General features: G+C 43.2%; 3 protein-coding genes and 2 non-coding genes across 6 annotated transcripts; 4 read left to right on the plus strand and 1 right to left on the minus strand.

Annotated features, from left to right (window-relative positions):
• The first annotated feature begins 1,101 nt into the window (after positions 1 to 1,101).
• On the plus strand, positions 1,102 to 4,969 carry LOC102715667 (cyclic nucleotide-gated ion channel 4-like). Of its 2 annotated transcripts, XM_040524724.1 has the most exons (5): positions 1,102 to 1,887; positions 2,789 to 3,004; positions 3,190 to 3,512; positions 3,613 to 4,045; positions 4,121 to 4,969. In XM_040524724.1, exons 1-5 carry the CDS (start codon positions 1,219 to 1,221, stop codon positions 4,631 to 4,633), a joined length of 2,154 nt encoding a protein of 717 aa, XP_040380658.1. In that variant the 5' UTR covers positions 1,102 to 1,218; the 3' UTR covers positions 4,634 to 4,969. The 2 variants fall into 2 exon arrangements, with proteins under 2 accessions (XP_040380658.1, XP_040380659.1); XM_040524725.1 differs by lacking the exon at positions 2,789 to 3,004 and having other exon boundaries at positions 1,104 to 1,887.
• Positions 4,970 to 5,663: 694 nt separating this feature from the next.
• TRNAD-GUC lies at positions 5,664 to 5,735 on the plus strand. Its single transcript has one exon. It is a non-coding gene; the product is annotated as a tRNA-Asp (tRNA).
• Positions 5,736 to 8,133: 2,398 nt separating this feature from the next.
• On the plus strand, positions 8,134 to 10,757 carry LOC102718739 (probable 1-acyl-sn-glycerol-3-phosphate acyltransferase 5). The gene is made up of 3 exons (XM_006654544.3): positions 8,134 to 9,194; positions 9,730 to 9,860; positions 10,122 to 10,757. Exons 1-3 carry the CDS (start codon positions 8,572 to 8,574, stop codon positions 10,559 to 10,561), a joined length of 1,194 nt encoding a protein of 397 aa, XP_006654607.1. The 5' UTR covers positions 8,134 to 8,571; the 3' UTR covers positions 10,562 to 10,757.
• Positions 10,758 to 10,854: 97 nt separating this feature from the next.
• TRNAD-GUC lies at positions 10,855 to 10,926 on the plus strand. Its single transcript has one exon. It is a non-coding gene; the product is annotated as a tRNA-Asp (tRNA).
• Positions 10,927 to 11,349: 423 nt separating this feature from the next.
• On the minus strand, positions 11,350 to 14,237 carry LOC102719015. The gene is made up of 6 exons (XM_006654545.3): positions 13,701 to 14,237; positions 13,167 to 13,244; positions 12,804 to 12,838; positions 12,649 to 12,704; positions 11,986 to 12,087; positions 11,350 to 11,773 (listed from the first exon to the last, which is right to left on the minus strand). The coding sequence occupies exons 1-6, from the start codon at positions 14,100 to 14,102 to the stop codon at positions 11,715 to 11,717; spliced, it is 732 nt and encodes a 243-aa protein (XP_006654608.2). The 5' UTR covers positions 14,103 to 14,237; the 3' UTR covers positions 11,350 to 11,714.
• Positions 14,238 to 16,820: the final 2,583 nt, after the last annotated feature.

Genomic DNA, 16,820 nt, shown 5'->3' on the forward strand with positions numbered 1-16,820 from the left:
GCTTCTCTTTCTTCATTATTTACTTGTCACATCATTAAATATTCTATGTGACAACTCCTTTAATTATATGATAAGGGCATGAACAATGCAGGTATCCTCATCAAGTGGCTCTAGAGGAGAGCAGACGTGCCATGTGGTCTAAGGCCACTCATCTTTTTCACAGTGTTGAGTAGCTTGGTTGTGTCTTCAATTCAATATGTCAGCCCATGTTATTTTTTATTGTAACCCTCATATTTTACTAATTTATATAGAAATCCAAAATTTTACAGTATACCACCTAAAAATTAGAAAAAAAATAAATTACTCTCAACCCTCCATCGTCCGACCGTCCCCATCTTCCTCATCACGCCAACACTGTTGCCTTTCCCTTTGCGCCCTCGCCGTCACCTTCCCCTCTTCCTCTTCACGCCGGCGCCGGACCGACGAGCTCGTTGTCCTTCTATCCTCGCGTGGAATTGGGTGGTGGGCAGATTCCGACGACGATGCTCGGCTTCGGATCTCAGTGGCGGGGCACGGCTTCGGAGATCGGTAGTGGAGCTCGCGATGGATTTCATCGGTGGATCTCGGCAGCGACGCTCGGCTTCGGAGCTTGGCGGCGACACTCGGCGGCGAACCTCGGCGATGAATCTCATCGGCAGAGGTCGTCAGCGGGGCATGACTTTAGATCTTGACGGTGGAGCTCGGCGGAACAAGGTGAAGCTAAAACTACTTTTTTCTCCTCCCTCCTGCTTTGTGCCAAATGGGTGGTCGCTCTGACAGAGCCACTAGTGTCCTTTGCAAGCTTCATGGTCCTGAGGTCCTCTGCAGGGCACGCTGCACGCCGAGCTGGCTGGGTCGCTGCTCCGATGTGGTGGGCTAGAACCACTCGTCACGTCGGAGCATTGTTGATGCCTAACATTCTAGTCGCATTGGGAATGCCAACAGTACGAATATCAGTGATGGTTCCAAACATCGATCAAGCAGACCGACGTGAATTTATTTTCTTTTTTGGCGTGAGGCCAAGACGACGAACATGTTCAGTACCGAGAGGAGAGAGACATGAATGCAGAGCAGCACACGCTGACACGCCTGTCTCAGTCTCATCTCATGTACGTACAAAATAAAAGGAGAGCCATTTATGTGTGTACGGTCACTGAGTGTGCACGAGAGGTCGTAGCAGTAAGCTGTTGCACGAGCTATCCATCTACCAGCTGGCGAGCGCCGGCCGTTCGCTTCCACATGCTCGTGTCCTCTGCCGCGCGATCGACGGGCTCGCCGTCGCCCGCCGCCATGTCAGGCGAGCTCTCCACGCGCCCGTCGACCTCCTCGTCAGGCGCCTCCCCCTCGGGCCACGCGCGGAGGCCGGAACATGGAGAGACGACGCCGACGACGGCGACGACGCGTGGTGGCGAGGTGGCCGCGTCGGCCTCCGACGCCAAGGGCCGGGTACTGCGGCGGCGGCGGCGGCGGCGGCGAGGGCTGCTCGGCGCCGCGTCGTGGGCGAGGATTGACCCGCGGGCGAGGTGGGTGAGGGAGTGGAACCGCGCCTACCTGCTGGCCTGCGCGGCGGGGCTCGTGGTGGACCCGCTGTTCCTGTACGCCGTGTCGCTGAGCGGCCCGCTCATGTGCGTCTTCCTCGACGGTTGGCTCGCCGCCGCGGTCACCGCGCTCCGCCTCATGGTGGACGCCATGCACGCCTGGAACATCGTGACGCAGCTCCGCGTCGCGCCCGCCGGGCGGAAGCCGGCGGCCGCCGCCGCCGTGGACGAGGAGCAGCCTGAGCCTGAGGCCGCGGCGGCGGCGCCGGCGCCGGCGGCAGACGCGGACGCCACTAGCAAGCTCCGGGACCGCGGGAGGTGCAGGAAAGGATTGGTGCTCGACTTCTTCGTCATCCTCCCCGTGATGCAGGTGTGCAAATCGATCCATTTAAAATTTTACATTATTTAGCGATTAAAAAGATCCTTTCAAGAAAAAATTTCATTGTGAAAAAAAGGCCTTGATATGTATGATGCATCAATCATATCGTTGCAATAGGTGTACACAATTTTAATTACTATTTTATTGTTAGTTCTAAGCTTGTATTGTTTTCACATAAATATAATTTATGGTTGATCTAGCAGTTCAAAAGAAACACCACTGTACTTTTGGTTAATGTGGTTTATTTTCTAGTTTTAACTTTTAAATCGATAAGAACAGGAATACAAAAGTTTTATTTATAAATTATTATTTATATACAAATATGCCGTTATCACTCCCAAAATCTCCTAGCAGCGTGACAAATGGTTCACTAACTGTACACGACAGGTTGGCCTTGTCCAAATTACCTTCACAGTAGGCAGCTTGCTGCTAGCTACCTTTGCAAATTATTGCACTGTCAATCATTTCACTCGACATCTCTACAAATTCTGCTCGAAAAGATCGCATGAGCTCTGTTCACAGTAACGTGCTCGATCCGTCCATTGACCGATCAGTCTCGATCCGTCGATCAGCCGGTTGCGCTGCGTGTACAGAATTCAATTCATGCGTTCTTGTTTCTGCTGGCTATAACTAACTAATACGGAATAGCTTTGTCCCAACACGAATTATTCGTCTATCTGCTACAGCATGTGACCTGCATGGCTTGCTAGTTTATGCATTTAAACTGTATCTGCTGCTGCTGCTGCTGCTGCTGCTCGTGTTCGTCTGCATAATTGGGGGTCGATGGCGACAGGGACAATGGCCACTGCTCGACGACTCTTAAGTCTAAATTTGTAATGTAACTGAATTTAATCTGACTCTCGTGTCGATATTCTACGGGGGTTCTTGTCAGTTGGTGGTCTGGGTGGCGGCGCCGGCGATGATACGGGCGGGGTCGACGACGGCGGTGATGACGGTGCTGCTGGTGTCGTTCCTGTTCGAGTACCTGCCCAAGATCTACCACTCCGTCGTCTTCCTCCGCCGGATGCAGAACCAGTCCGGCCACGTCTTCGGCACCATCTGGTGGGGCATCGCCCTCAACCTCATGGCCTACTTCGTCGCCGCTCATGTCAGTAAAGCTGACCACCACCTCTCCGTCGTTCTGACCTAGCAGTAAAGTAGGAGCAGCTGCTAGCTAGCCAGCATCGGATGCCATGGCGAGGCACTGATCATAGCAGAAAGGAGACAAGAAAATGTACTAGCTAGCTGCACTGAGCTGAGCTGACGTGTCACTGGCGTTGCGTTTGCTTGCAGGCAGTGGGGGCGTGCTGGTACTTGCTGGGGGTCCAGAGGGCCACCAAGTGCCTGAAGGAGCAGTGCGTGCGCGCCGGGCCGCCGGCGTGCGCGTCGCCGACGGCGGTGGCCTGCGCCAGCCCGCTCTACTACGGCGGCGCCGTGGCGTCCGTCGGCGGCGACAGGCTCGCCTGGGGCAAGAACGGTCAGGCCAGGAGTACGTGCCTCGGCGGCGGCGACAGCTACCAGTACGGCGCGTACAAGTGGACCGTGATGCTCGTCGCCAACCCCAGCCGCCTCGAGAAGATGCTCCTCCCCATCTTCTGGGGCCTCATGACACTCAGGTAATTACCAAGATGTAAGCTTTAAGATCATTGTTAGTACTTCTTAGATTACTTGATCATGTCATTAATTCAATCGTGGATTTGTGCGGAAATAATGTAGCACGTTCGGGAATCTGGAGAGCACGACGGAGTGGCTGGAGATCGTGTTCAACATCATCACGATCACGGGGGGGCTGATCCTGGTGACCATGCTGATCGGGAACATCAAGGTGTTCCTGAACGCGACGACGTCGAAGAAGCAGGCGATGCACACGCGGCTGCGGAGCCTGGAGTGGTGGATGAAGCGGAAGGAGGTGCCGCAGGGCTTCCGGCAGCGGGTGCGGCAGTTCGAGCGGCAGCGGTGGGCGGCGACGCGCGGCGTCGACGAGTGCCGGATCGTCCGCGACCTCCCCGAGGGGCTCCGCCGCGACATCAAGTACCACCTCTGCCTCGACCTCGTCCGCCAGGTCCCGCTCTTCCAGCACATGGACGACCTCGTCCTCGAGAACATCTGCGACCGCGTCAAGTCCCTCATCTTCCCCAAGGGCGAGATCGTAAGTTCTTGAGACCCAGTGCTTCTGCCATTGGAGGCCATTGCTGGGAGCTTGATTCTTGGTTTGTCCATCCAGATCGTGAGAGAAGGGGAGCCGGTGCAGAGGATGCTGTTCATCGTGAGGGGGCACCTGCAGTGCAGCCAGGCGATGAGGAACGGCGCGGCGAGCTGCTGCACGCTGGGGCCGGGCAACTTCAGCGGCGACGAGCTGCTGTCGTGGTGCATGCGGCGGCCGTTCTCGGAGCGGCTGCCGGCGTCGTCGTCGACGCTGGCGACGGCGGAGAGCACGGAGGCGTTCGGGCTGGAGGCCGCCGACGTCAAGTACGTGACGCAGCACTTCCGGTACACGTTCACCAACGACAGGGTGCGGTGGAGCGCGCGGTACTACTCCCCCGGGTGGCGGACGTGGGCGGCCGTCGCCGTGCAGCTCGCGTGGCGGCGCTACAAGCACCGCAAGACGCTCGCGTCGCTCTCCTTCATCCGCCCGCGCCGCCCGCTCTCGCGGTGCTCGTCACTCGGCGAGGAGAAGCTCCGGCTCTACACGGCCATCCTCACCTCGCCCAAGCCCAACCAGGACGACGATTTCTAGACGTTTCGCATGCCTCTTTCACCTGGACCATGGACGCGCGCTGCTCCTGCGTCACGAAAAAGCTTACGTTTCATAAATCATCACGCTGTATTTGTACATAGCGAAACAGCAAGTTCGATCAGCAACGGGAGAAAGCAATGGATCTTGCATTCTCGTGTCATAGACACGGCTCCCTATATCGGTTTCTGTAGTTATTTCAGGGGCATCGATATGAACGAAAATTTGAAAATTCAGGATACTTCAGTCCAAAAGTTATTTAAGATTTAAACAAACTTTGGTTAAATTTGAATGTAATTGCTAAAATTCAGAAAATTTCAAGCGAAATATTTCCCTATAGCGGGGGGGGGGGTTGAAATTACCAAATTTCAGATTTTTTGAACCGAAATTGTGAATGCTGATCATATATGCGTAAGGGGATTTAGTAAATTTGCCACGTTTTTTCTATATCGCAAGATACTACTACCAGTAGTATTTTTTATTTTCTAGTGACAATTTAAAAAAACTATTTTAAACAAATGACAAATTTATGATTGTCCTTATGTGGAAAGACATTTTTTTTTATCTTGAATGGACATACACCCGTTTCTCTCGTATCACCCAAAAAGCTAAAATACATATTTATAAATTTAGGGTCTCAGTGCTAAACAAGAAATAAATTCTTCTATTTAGAAAAATAAAATATGAAGTCACAAGAACATGGAGTTTACATCATTATCATATATTCCCTCGTTTCATGTTATAAGATTTTTTGAGACCCAAAATATAGGGTAATATCTTATTGGAACATGAAAATTTGGGACCATAGTATTTGGGCGTGACCACACAATCCCATCGACTATCCTAGTTTTTACATATATAAAATGCAGTATAATATTATATTATATATTTTTTTCTTAAAATCTTGGATGACCCTTCAGTGATACTAGGTGATGTCCCACACATTACTGCAGAGAGAGAGAAATGGATGAATATATATATTGAAATAACATATTATAAAGTGATAGTATTTTCTTAGTTCCAATACAACGAAGTCGTTGTAGTATAGTGGTGAGTATTCCCGCCTGTCACGCGGGTGACCCGGGTTCGATCCCCGGCAACGGCGATGTTTAAGCATTTTTTAATTTTCGCGCCAAATGCTTGCTTACCGTCGCGGTAATATGCTCTTTAAGAGCTCGAGACTTGGACTTTGATCGGTTCTATCTTCGGTGAGAGGAACACATGTATCCAGCTGATTTTTTTTATTGTTGACCGATTGTTACATTGACGTCAGTTGATGTAATCCTATATCATTTTAAACTAACCTACGTGTGTCATACCTCCTTTATTTTTTACATAAATATTCAATTTTAAACTGTGCATAATAACTACTACAGATAAGCTTTTAATTTCTATGTTTAACTACTACAAACAACCTTTTAATTTCAATTTTTTCTATTATTGATTGATTGTTACCTTGACGTCACTTGTGTAATCCTAGCTATGTCATTTTAAACTAAATTATGTGAGTCATGCTTCATTTGACTTTTTTATTTAATGCAAATATTCAATTTTAAACCATGCATAATGAATACTATAAAGAACCTTTTAATTTCTAATTTTGTTATTACATTGAACCATAAACCTTTAAGGGTGGTGAGTAAGTGCACAATGACTGACTACTACTAAGAACATTTTAATTTCTATCTTTTATTACAGTGTACCCTAAACCCTGAACGGTAGCGAGTGGTGGTGGTTTTGGGTTGGAACTAAAATCTAAATTTGATATGAATTTCACATCCTATTTAGGTGAAATATTTTTTTTAAAAAAAATAGAAATCCTAACACTATTGCAATTCTATTTTTTTTTTATAATTGTATTCCTACTCGGTGATTCCTTTTTGTTATTACTTGTATTTCCATCTGTTTGTTTTATTTCAAAAGGTGGAAACTAAATTTGCTATTCTATTTTTGTTGTTAGATGTATTTAAACTTAGCGATTACATTTTCGTTGTTAATTGCATTTCTAGTTAGATTTTGTAATTAAAATTAAAGTTAACTTATATTCTCAGCGCACAGCCAGGTAAAAATGTGGGGATTGTAGAACACGCTTATCCATTGGGCCATGGAATCGCTTTGTGCTATGGCCAGCCGCTTAGTGCGTGTGAAATTGAAGCGATGTCACATGATTCAGTTGCGACTCGGCGCACAATTTGACGGAATAAGTTCGAGAGGGAGACGGGCGAAGCAGTATTCATTTTTGCAATAGAAAAGAAAGACCTACGATAAATATGGTTAGACATCCAATAAACTGCGTATATGTATATTTGTTAATAAATACGTAGGACACACAAATCATATCACATGGTTCTCTCACGAGAGAGCGAAATATATAGATAGTCCATATAACTATATATTTAGCTATCTTATTTTATTTTTAAATACCTTTCACGGCAATAAAATAGTCTACCTAGGCTTAGGCCCCGTTTACTTCCAAAAATTATCACCCAAAAACATCACATCAAATCTTTAGGCACCTAAATAGAGTATTAAACATAGATAAATCGAAAATCTAATTACACAATTATGTGAGAAATTGTGAGACGAATCTTTTGAGCCTAATTAGTATATGATTAACCATAAATGCTACAGTAAACCACATGCGCTAATGACGTATTAATTAGGCTCAAAAGATTCATCTCGCGGTTTTCACGCCAGCCGTGAAATTCGTTTTTTCATTCGTATCCGAAAACCCCTTTCAATATCCGATCAAACGTCTGATGTGACATGCAAAAATTTTCATTTCACCAACTAAACAACACCTATTTTATTGTATGTGAGAATATTTTGCGCGGGCCCGAGGACGCGTGGAGCCATGGGCGCCGCCGATCGAACCGACGCTCGCGATGCCCAGCGGGGCCCACCACCGTTACGTCGTGGCTGCTGCTCCCACTGTCAGGCGGGTCCCACCCATTGCCACCGCCCATCCACTATAAACCCCTTCTAGTACCTCCCGCTAATCCGCTCGTTTTGCTGCTCCCAAAACAAAGCACCCCCCCGCCTCCCCCCCTCGACGCCCGAGCGGATCGCCGGCGGCCCCGCTCCGGCCGCCGCCGCCGCCGCTACCCCGCCGACACTCTCTGGTAAGCGCTGCTTCGGCCCCACCCCCCTGCGCTGCACTTCGGTGTGGGTGGCTTCCTTCTCCGGTTCCACTCGCAGATCCGGCGAGCTAGTGCTAATGAGGTGGTGAATTATTAGTTGCTTCGTCGTTTCGCGCTCTCCATTTTGGGTGCGGCGACGAGTGGCATTTCCGCTGGGTCACGTTGGGGGTGTGTGTTACAGTGTTCGTGTGCGCTTGGGAGCGGTCGAATCGGAGGATGGTTGGTTGAGCTTTAGGAGCTAGAGGAGAGGATGGCGGGCCAGGCTTAAATTGCCGAGCTTTGCGTGCAGATGCAGCTTGCTTTAGCTTTTCTCGTGCCGCTGCTGCCATGCGTCCGTACTGTCCGAACTGCAATTCTGGAATCAGAAGCCCTTTGCATGTAGGAATGCTCGAGACATTTATAGATGCTCTGGTATCACGGAATGGCTTGACTAGAACTCAATCCGTCAGTTGATTGCATTTCCGGATTTGGTACTGTCGTAATTGAATGCAATTCATCCCTTGTCATCTTAGTTTCGTGGGCTCATGGTACGATGATAGGCCAATGCCAGCGTATGTTCCAGAATTCTTGTATGGGCTAGTTATGTGCACCTGTTTGTTGTTAGCTATTGCTTCTATCTTGTTATAGATTTGCATGAAGCATTTGAAGATGTTTACTTTCGAGTTGACGTGAAATGCAAATGCTTGCTTTGATCTGTATGCACTGCTCTAAGTTTTGCCATCGCAGGTGGAGCTTGTGTGGTCTCATTGGTCGTGGGTATGTGAATTTGAGAAGGGACCAGAGCTCACATTTAATTCATACATGATGAATGGTTCAAGTGGTTCCCAAGGGCATCATGTGAATGGAAAGGAAGTGCAAAGCATTGGTCCTTCCGTTCAGAACAATGGACCAAGACACCGGCCATTGACTCTAATGAGACAATGCCGTGGTGTGTTATATTTGGTGATTATGCCGTTGACAGCATTCATGTTGATGGTTTACATATCCCCTGTAACTACTTTCCTCGTGCGGCTGTTCAGTGTGCATTACAGCAGAAAGTCAACATGTTTTTTATTTGGGATGTGGTTAGCCATGTGGCCGTTCTTGTTTGAGAAGATAAACAAGACCAAGTTTGTTTTCTCTGGTGAAAGGGTGCCCCCCAAAGGGCGTGTCTTGTTGTTTGCTAATCACAGAACCGAGGTTGATTGGATGTACTTGTGGGATCTTGCGTTGAGGAAAGGTCGTTTGCAGTGCATCAAGTATATCCTTAAGAAAAGCTTGATGAAGTTGCCCATTTTTAACTGGGCATTTCACATTATTGAATTTATTCCAGTAGACCGGAAGTGGGAGGTTGATGAACCATTAATCCGAACCAGGCTTTCAGAGTTAAAGAACCCTAAGGATCCCCTTTGGTTGGCAGTTTTTCCTGAAGGCACTGATTACACGTATGATATCTTCCCATTCACTATATAGTACCCCCTCCATATTTCTATGTATGACACCGTTGACTTTTAGAATCACGTTTGATCATTCGTCTTATTCAAAATTTATATCCAAATATACAAAATTATAATGCATAATTAAAGCTTCTATAATAATAAATCATATTATAACAAAATAATTAATAATTATATAATTTTTTGAATAAGACGAACAGTCAAACGTGAATCTAAAAGTCAATGGCGTTATATAAAAAAATATGGAGGGAGTATATACTACATGTTTGTATAACCCAACAACATGATTTGGGCATCCATTCCAGATGTCTTTAACCATTTGTTGAATATAATTAGATTATTAGTGTAACATAAACAGTTCATATTTCTTTGTACTTTTCAAAAGCAAAGTTTTGAAAATGTTTCATGTTGCTGATTATTCAGTTACTCAAATGAATAGGATTGTCCACCCTAAAGTTACTGTCATTTAGTTCCTCTCTCTTCCTTTCTCCTTTATTTAATTACTTTTATGCTAATATCTCAGTGAGAAGAAGTGTACCAAAAGTCAAGAGTATGCGGCACAGCATGGCTTGCCTATTCTGAACAATGTCCTCCTTCCCAAGACAAAGGGTTTTCATTGCTGTCTCCAAGAGCTGAGGGGTTCCATAGATGCTGGTAACCTCATGTTTCCCATCTTTTGCGCTTCAACATTTTCGCTTCATCACCTGATTATTTATTGACCATTTGCAAACACTATCTGCTAAACGTACCATTTACAAACAACCTTACCAAAGTCCTGACAATTTTTTAACCATCTAAAGGTGTTGCTTGAAATATAATTTTTTTATAACATCCTGCACTTAAATGTTACATTTTTACTGTTAAGATTTTTATTTGGTTATGTGACTTGATATATTTATCTTGTTAATTGAGCAGTTTATGACATCACAATAGCATATAAGCACCGGCTACCGACATTTATGGACAATGTTTATGGTATTGATCCTTCTGAAGTCCACATCCATGTTAAAATCATTCAAGTGCCCAATATACCCACCTCGGAAATTGAAGTAGCCGATTGGCTGATCGAAAGATTTAAACTTAAGGACAAACTTCTGTCCGATTTTTCGACGCATGGCCACTTCCCCAACGAAGGAACTGAAGATGATCTGTCTACGCTCAAGTGTGTTGCAAATTTTGTAGCGGTAATCAGCACAACGAGCATCCTCACGTACCTCACCCTGTTTTCATCTGTATGGTTCAAGATTTTCGTAGCGTTTAGCTCAGCTTTCCTTACATTTGCGACCATATACTCCATACATCTGCCCCAGGTAATATCCCTGGAAGCTGGTGGTACACATGCCAAGAAATCTTGAATATATGTATTGTGCGCGTGTAACTTTTAGGTGTGTTATCAGCAGAAAGATGCTGACCTTGTGGACTCTGGCATCATTGCCATGTATATCTGTACATCCAATGTGATTTTGCATTGGAAATGCCTCTATTTCCACAGTTCAGTACAAATCCTTTTATCAGGGCCGTCGGTGCAGTCTGGTCATTCTTGTATCTCACCATCTCGGCACGTGGGTATCAACTGGTGAGTGGTCCGAACAAATTCAGCAAGTTTTTCACAGTATTTATAAAATGGTGCTAGTTCCTTGTCACCAAGGTCGTTGTAGTATAGTGGTGAGTATTCCCGCCTGTCACGCGGGTGACCCGGGTTCGATCCCCGGCAACGGCGCATATTTTTTTTAATCATTTTCAACTCCTTTATTATTTTTTGGGAGATCGTAGCATTAGCAGGAAATTCCTGACACAACTTACTAGACTTGTTATATTTTGGAGCCTTAACACTTTTCTCCTTTATTACTTTTTGGGAGATCGCAGCATTAACAGGAAATTTCTAATACAACTTACTACCTCCGTTTTATACCGTAAGAGAATTTCTAGTTTTGCCTAAAATCAGTAGTACTAAGCTTGTTATATTTTGGAACAGAGAGTGTTGATTCCCCCATTTCGATTTCAATTCAGCATGATTTTTTTTTTTTGTAACATTCCTGATTCCTCATACAAGTAATGATCGATTTCCCCGTTTCGATTCAGTGGTTTCGTCAATTGTACTTAGCTGGTCTTTTTGATTGTTCATCCACATGCAAGGTGGAAAGAAAAAACAATGTAACTATCCACAGCTATCTTTACATGTTTGGTTTCACGTTTGTCACTTGTACACACACAGACCAAGACGTGTGCAAACCCAAGTAGAGACAGTAATTACAAGATGCAACGAGATGATGCTACATGCCGACCTACCACATGTCCACACCAAGTGTCCGTTTGTACCGGAACTCAGGATCTAGTGCTTGAAGATGCATTGCCAGCATTTGTGCAATCTAGTGAATGGATGGTGATTAGGCCGGTAACAATGACACTGCAACCAGCTTAAATAGCAGCCTACTGAAAAACTAGCCATGGAGAGCAGCAAAACTGAAGCCAATGAGGCAGGGTTTCTCAGCACATTCTTCAGAAGTTTCACTCAGCATCCTTCACTTCAGCCTCGATGTCTACAACAGTTCCAGAAGGTGTCTTTCCTGCAGGAAGCAACACACGTAAACATATATTAGATGTTCTACACCAAATGAGTAACCAGAAACAGAGAAATGACATTGCTGACTGTTTTTGCTAATGTGGGTATAAATATTTGCTAAGCGTATAGAATCACTTCTAACTTCAAACGTCACAAATGCTAGTAAAGTCACAGGAAAAGTGGAAAACGTGATTGATGGATTGATGACTCACATACCTTCTGAACCACGTTTGAAAAACTCACTGAAGGCTTGTGCACTTGTACTGGTCCTTCCAGATGAAAATCTAGCACTCTCTCTAACAAATTTGTTTCCCTGCACTGCATTATGTACCATGGGCCCAACAAAATCCCAATTTAGACAATTACACAGAAATACCAGAAAAATGATTGTTATGTTCTCAGAAATGCAAGAAATTTACATGTAATTAAGTCCCAAGAAAACATTCAGATATTACATGATGATCCTTTTTCTTTAACTATAGGCACCACAAGTTCATAGTGAATAAGTAACTCATGTATGTAATTACCAAAGCTTGTGGTCCTTTTTGCAATTACAGATATGCAGCACATAGAAAAGGAATGCATAAGAACACTCTCTGACTATAAATTATAGATTCCAGATGTATTTACAGATGAGCATGTTATGAAAATATCCAGCATTCACATAAGACAAGTTTAAAGCTACTCCAAGCACAAAGAAACCATAAGCCTGCAAGAGCTTAATAGGCAGCTAAAAAGGAGTCTTAGTAATTGAGTGAACATATATATCCTAAATTAATTAGTATGCATATCATAACTAAAGGCATTAGTCTCATGCAAATATCAGTATGGTCATCCATTTGCCAGTAAACTGGAAATAGATAGCAGTAAGTTGCTTACCAGAGAAAGGTTGAGTGCAATATGGACATAGCTGTGGACCATCCTTCAAAGATGACCTATAAGACAATCAAACTGATCAAATTAAATAAAAATCAGCCAAAAACCTATATAATATGAGAAGTCTCAGTCTTTTAGATAATTTTTCCTATGCTTACTTCAGTATCTGGAAGCTTTTTCCACAGTTGGGACACTGCAACAAAAGAAACACGAATGTGAATAGAAGGTGTGTTTCTCAGGATATTGCCAAGGTTGTGCAGATAAATAAATCCCAGAGAGTTTGCTTTCAGCTTTGAGATAAATAAGATACTAATAGCCACTCACACCCAGATAATGTTGCTACCATTAGATATCTACCCTCATAATTTGTCCTGTATGAAGGCTAGATTTACTGAATGAACTTTTAAAAACTTATCTTTTTCAGGAGTGCGAAAGTAACAGAATATTGTAATAATCTAATAGATCAGTCTGCACTAACATATGAATAAAATAGCAGAATACTAAAATTGATGAAGTCTTACATTGCTCTGAAATATATCTTGGCCTGCAAAGAAGAAAAATGCAGCCAGACCCAAAATTGGCAGAAGTATTGTGAGGAGCTGTTGTCACACAAGATAGAGAGCTAAAGTTAAATTGTCAATCTAATAAGTAATGTAAAACTATAAATGGAAGAAAAGATAGGGAAATTGAATATCATTTTTACCAGCACCAGCGAGTGAACTAAGCAAGGTTGCCAATTTCCAGTTCTCACGTTACCGCAGGTACCAAATTCTCAACTACTTTTTGGTGATTCTTTAGCAGGATACTCACGGTAAAAAAAAAAATGTAACAAAGAACAAAGCAATGCAATAGTAGTACTCCGTACATCATAGACGCAGAATGACTGGAAAATTGTCAGCTACGAAGCTACTACATCATGAACTATAAATAAAACCAAATTGGAATATCTATACTATACATACATCAACCAAGCAACCAGTTTAACTTAGCCGTACTAACAATTCAAAACTTTTCATCAAAACAAAGGAGTTACTCTAAACAAAGAAGCCTCATACCCAGAGGGAGACGATGGCGTCAAGAACCCACCGGAGCTGTCCCGTCGTGGCGAGGTACGTCAACAGGGCGGCGAAGGCAAGGTTCCCCACAACCCGGCCGGTCGTGCCCCGCCTTCCTCCGCCGCCGCCGCCAAACAAGGGGCCTCTGCCGGCGCCAGCCACGCCAAGGCGCCGCCGTCCCTCCATTCGCCAAGCCAAGGTCCCGCCTTTCCCCAAGAACTCACCCCGGGCCAACGACTTCGCCGCGGAGAAGGCTCCTCCATTCGAGAATCTTGGAGACGCCTTCCTGGCCCTCGGGAGAAGGAGAGCGTACGAGCAGCAGCAGAGCGGGGGAGGAGCGAGGAGCGTAGGCTGGAGCGAGGCCATGGCCATGGAGGGGGGAGAAGATTCTACCAGAAACATATGGGTTCGTTCTACTACACTTCAGGTGCTCGAAGCTGTTCTTGGATTGTTTTCTCCATTTGATTCTGAATTTCTGATCTTTCTACTGCTATCTTGTCATCTTTTTTTTTTGTGGTGAAAATGTTGAGGGATTTGGAGAGGTCACGGTGTTATGGATGAGTTCCATCCAAATCCCGCGAGTACTAGAGACGGGGACGTCGCTACGAACTGCGGTATTTTCCACACACGACAAAAAAAAAACCAGAAGTAGGAATTTACGCAAAACTACTAACCTCGATCAAAAATAACTTCCTTTTAATCATACCTCACATATATAGAAAGATAGAGGTTAGAATGTCTTTAATTTTTTAAAGCTTGAGTGCATTTGTTCAATTATCGCCTACTCTTTTAAATATGAATGTATTTATCCATTAATTTTAGAAACTATAATGCAAAAATTGATTGAATTGAACAGGACCATCGTTTGGCTTAAAAAAAGCAAACAACATATTACAGTTAAAAATAACTTATGAATAAAAATTTTATATACGTGTTACACTTTCCAAACTAATAAATATAGAGGTATTGGAGGTAAGTCCTTTCATATTGAACATAAGTTGTTTATTCCTCGAAGGGCAACTTAGGAATAGAAAATCATGGATACTTGTAAGTTTACCACGGATTTAAATTGATATTCCAAAAATATCGATATAAAATTACAAAATACCATAAAAAGTCTACTGTTATACTTGCAATGTACTCTATCTGTTTTTTTTATAATGTAAGTTTTTCTGATCTGACCTAGATTTATAAAGATGCTAATGAATCTATATATATATATATATATAAATTATGTACATTCATTAATTGATAAATTTAGACAAAGCTAAAAAATCTTACAATATGAAACGGAGGTTGTACTAATTAGTGACAAATTTATAAAAGCCCAAAATAATACTTGACTCGGGGGTAGACCGGGTTTCTTAATCCACTATAAAAAAAAAACTAACGCTCTAACTCCTTTCTTCACTCCATCTACTTTGTTACTTAGCTCTGATCATATCGTTTGCATCCGATCCACTTCTCTATAACTAATCAGGGGCTTTGAAAATTTATTACTGATTTTTTATAAATTTTATGAGGATACAACTGGAACGACAGTTATGTGGTATTTTTTAAATCTTTTATGCAATAAAGATTTAAACTAATTTGCTTTGCAGTCCAAATGATCCTAACTTCTAATAGACATCAAAAATCTCTTCTTGCCTAACTCTTCGTGTTCTCGTTCAAATTTGAAGTCCTACGAGACACGTTTACGATCCTCTGTAATTCATACGCATGGCAGATGACAGCACATGAACCACCGATATGATCACCACAATCACCTGTAATTGCAAGTTACATGTGTTAGCATACATGGTGTCCGATGTAGATTATCGATGGCTAGTGACGGATCTAGATAAAGGTTTAGTTCTTTTTTATTTAATCTTTAGCATAAAATTTTAAGAGAGATTTAGTAAGGGCTCATGTAGTTTTAACGGGGATAGTAGGGTAAGAGAGATTCAGATTACTGTAGCACTTATGACTAATTATAGACTAATTAGACTCAAAAGATTCATCTCACGATTTTCCCTAACTGTGTAATTAGTTTTTATCTATATTTAATACTCTATTTAAGTGTCTAAAGATTCAATGTGATGTTTTTGAGAAAAAAAATTAGGAACTAGACCGTCCCTAACACCAAGCAAGCAAGCTTGTTGAGCTATTCTTTTACCTTTTTGTAGACAATGAGTTTTTTTTTTCTGATTTGAGCCCATGCTTTCATCTGTATGGACAATAAATTACCTAGGTAACCTTCCGGTCTTCCACTAATGACTAAACATCATACTATTGCGTGTTTTTTTAAAAGAAAGGACTGTACACTGATAATTTATTTTTAGATTTCGTAATGGTTCAATTGGTGCGCCGACCTCACATTCTGATTCAAACACTGCCTTGAAAATTCTCTATGTGCCTAAAACAAGTAAAATCGACACATTATCTGTATCCAATATACTAATACAATAATTAGTTACACACAATTTCTTGAAATGTGTGGGGCAGTTGGCTAAAAACTTATTTCTTGTTTTTGCTACTTCATCTAAACAAAAATATGATATATCGTTTTTTAGGTTGTTTATGACATTCTATTATACTTAGCTCTTTTTGATGGAATATTATACTTAGCTCTTGCTCTTACGTAGTATTTCCACGACTATAATACTCTTTGTTATTTTAAAACCTAACACAATTATCCTCTATTTTTTGAATGATAACATATTTATTCCTTACTTTATTAAACCCAATACAATAATTAATACTTCAGATAAATAAGAGAGGTTAACAACAAAGTTTGGCACACATTGTTTTATTTTTGTTGTACAGCCTAGAAGTAATTTTTGGCGAAGTCTTTTCCGAATGATCGACCTGCAGGCTCTCGTGGCGGAGATATCGAATCTTGTCATTTTGCAGAGCACAGAAGCAGAGAGAGAGAGAACCATGCCATGGCAGGGACTCCTGTCCATCTCCACGCGACCTGTGCGCATCGTGGATCGACCACGACAAATGGACAGAGCAAAGGACTCGGTGATTATATTTATTGGGGAGGGGGGGGGGGGTAAAAATTAAAATTTAAATTTCGAGTATATTTAGATTTTTTTAACACATTTTTTGTTAGTCCTATTTTTAATCTATACACAT

The sequence above is a fragment of the Oryza brachyantha genome, chromosome 5 (genome assembly GCF_000231095.2).
Source record: "Oryza brachyantha chromosome 5, ObraRS2, whole genome shotgun sequence".
In the NCBI taxonomy this organism is placed as follows: domain Eukaryota; kingdom Viridiplantae; phylum Streptophyta; class Magnoliopsida; order Poales; family Poaceae; genus Oryza; species Oryza brachyantha.

Bases quoted from the DNA above. Each gene is read 5' to 3' on its own strand.
- LOC102715667 (XM_040524724.1), top strand. From the start codon at position 1,219: ATGCTCGTGTCCTCTGCCGCGCGATCGACGGGCTCGCCGTCGCCCGCC. The intron at 1,888-2,788 runs GTGTGCAAATCG...GGTTCTTGTCAG, and splicing joins TCATCCTCCCCGTGATGCAG to TTGGTGGTCTGGGTGGCGGC. The intron at 3,513-3,612 runs GTAATTACCAAG...GAAATAATGTAG, and splicing joins TGGGGCCTCATGACACTCAG to CACGTTCGGGAATCTGGAGA.
- LOC102718739 (XM_006654544.3), top strand. From the start codon at position 8,572: ATGATGAATGGTTCAAGTGGTTCCCAAGGGCATCATGTGAATGGAAAG. The intron at 9,195-9,729 runs GTATGATATCTT...CTAATATCTCAG, and splicing joins CCTGAAGGCACTGATTACAC to TGAGAAGAAGTGTACCAAAA. The intron at 9,861-10,121 runs GTAACCTCATGT...TTAATTGAGCAG, and splicing joins GAGGGGTTCCATAGATGCTG to TTTATGACATCACAATAGCA.
- LOC102719015 (XM_006654545.3), bottom strand. From the start codon at position 14,102: ATGTTTCTGGTAGAATCTTCTCCCCCCTCCATGGCCATGGCCTCGCTC. The intron at 13,245-13,700 runs GTATGAGGCTTC...GTGTGACAACAG, and splicing joins ACGCCATCGTCTCCCTCTGG to CTCCTCACAATACTTCTGCC. The intron at 12,705-12,803 runs GTAAGCATAGGA...ATTGTCTTATAG, and splicing joins AAAAGCTTCCAGATACTGAA to GTCATCTTTGAAGGATGGTC.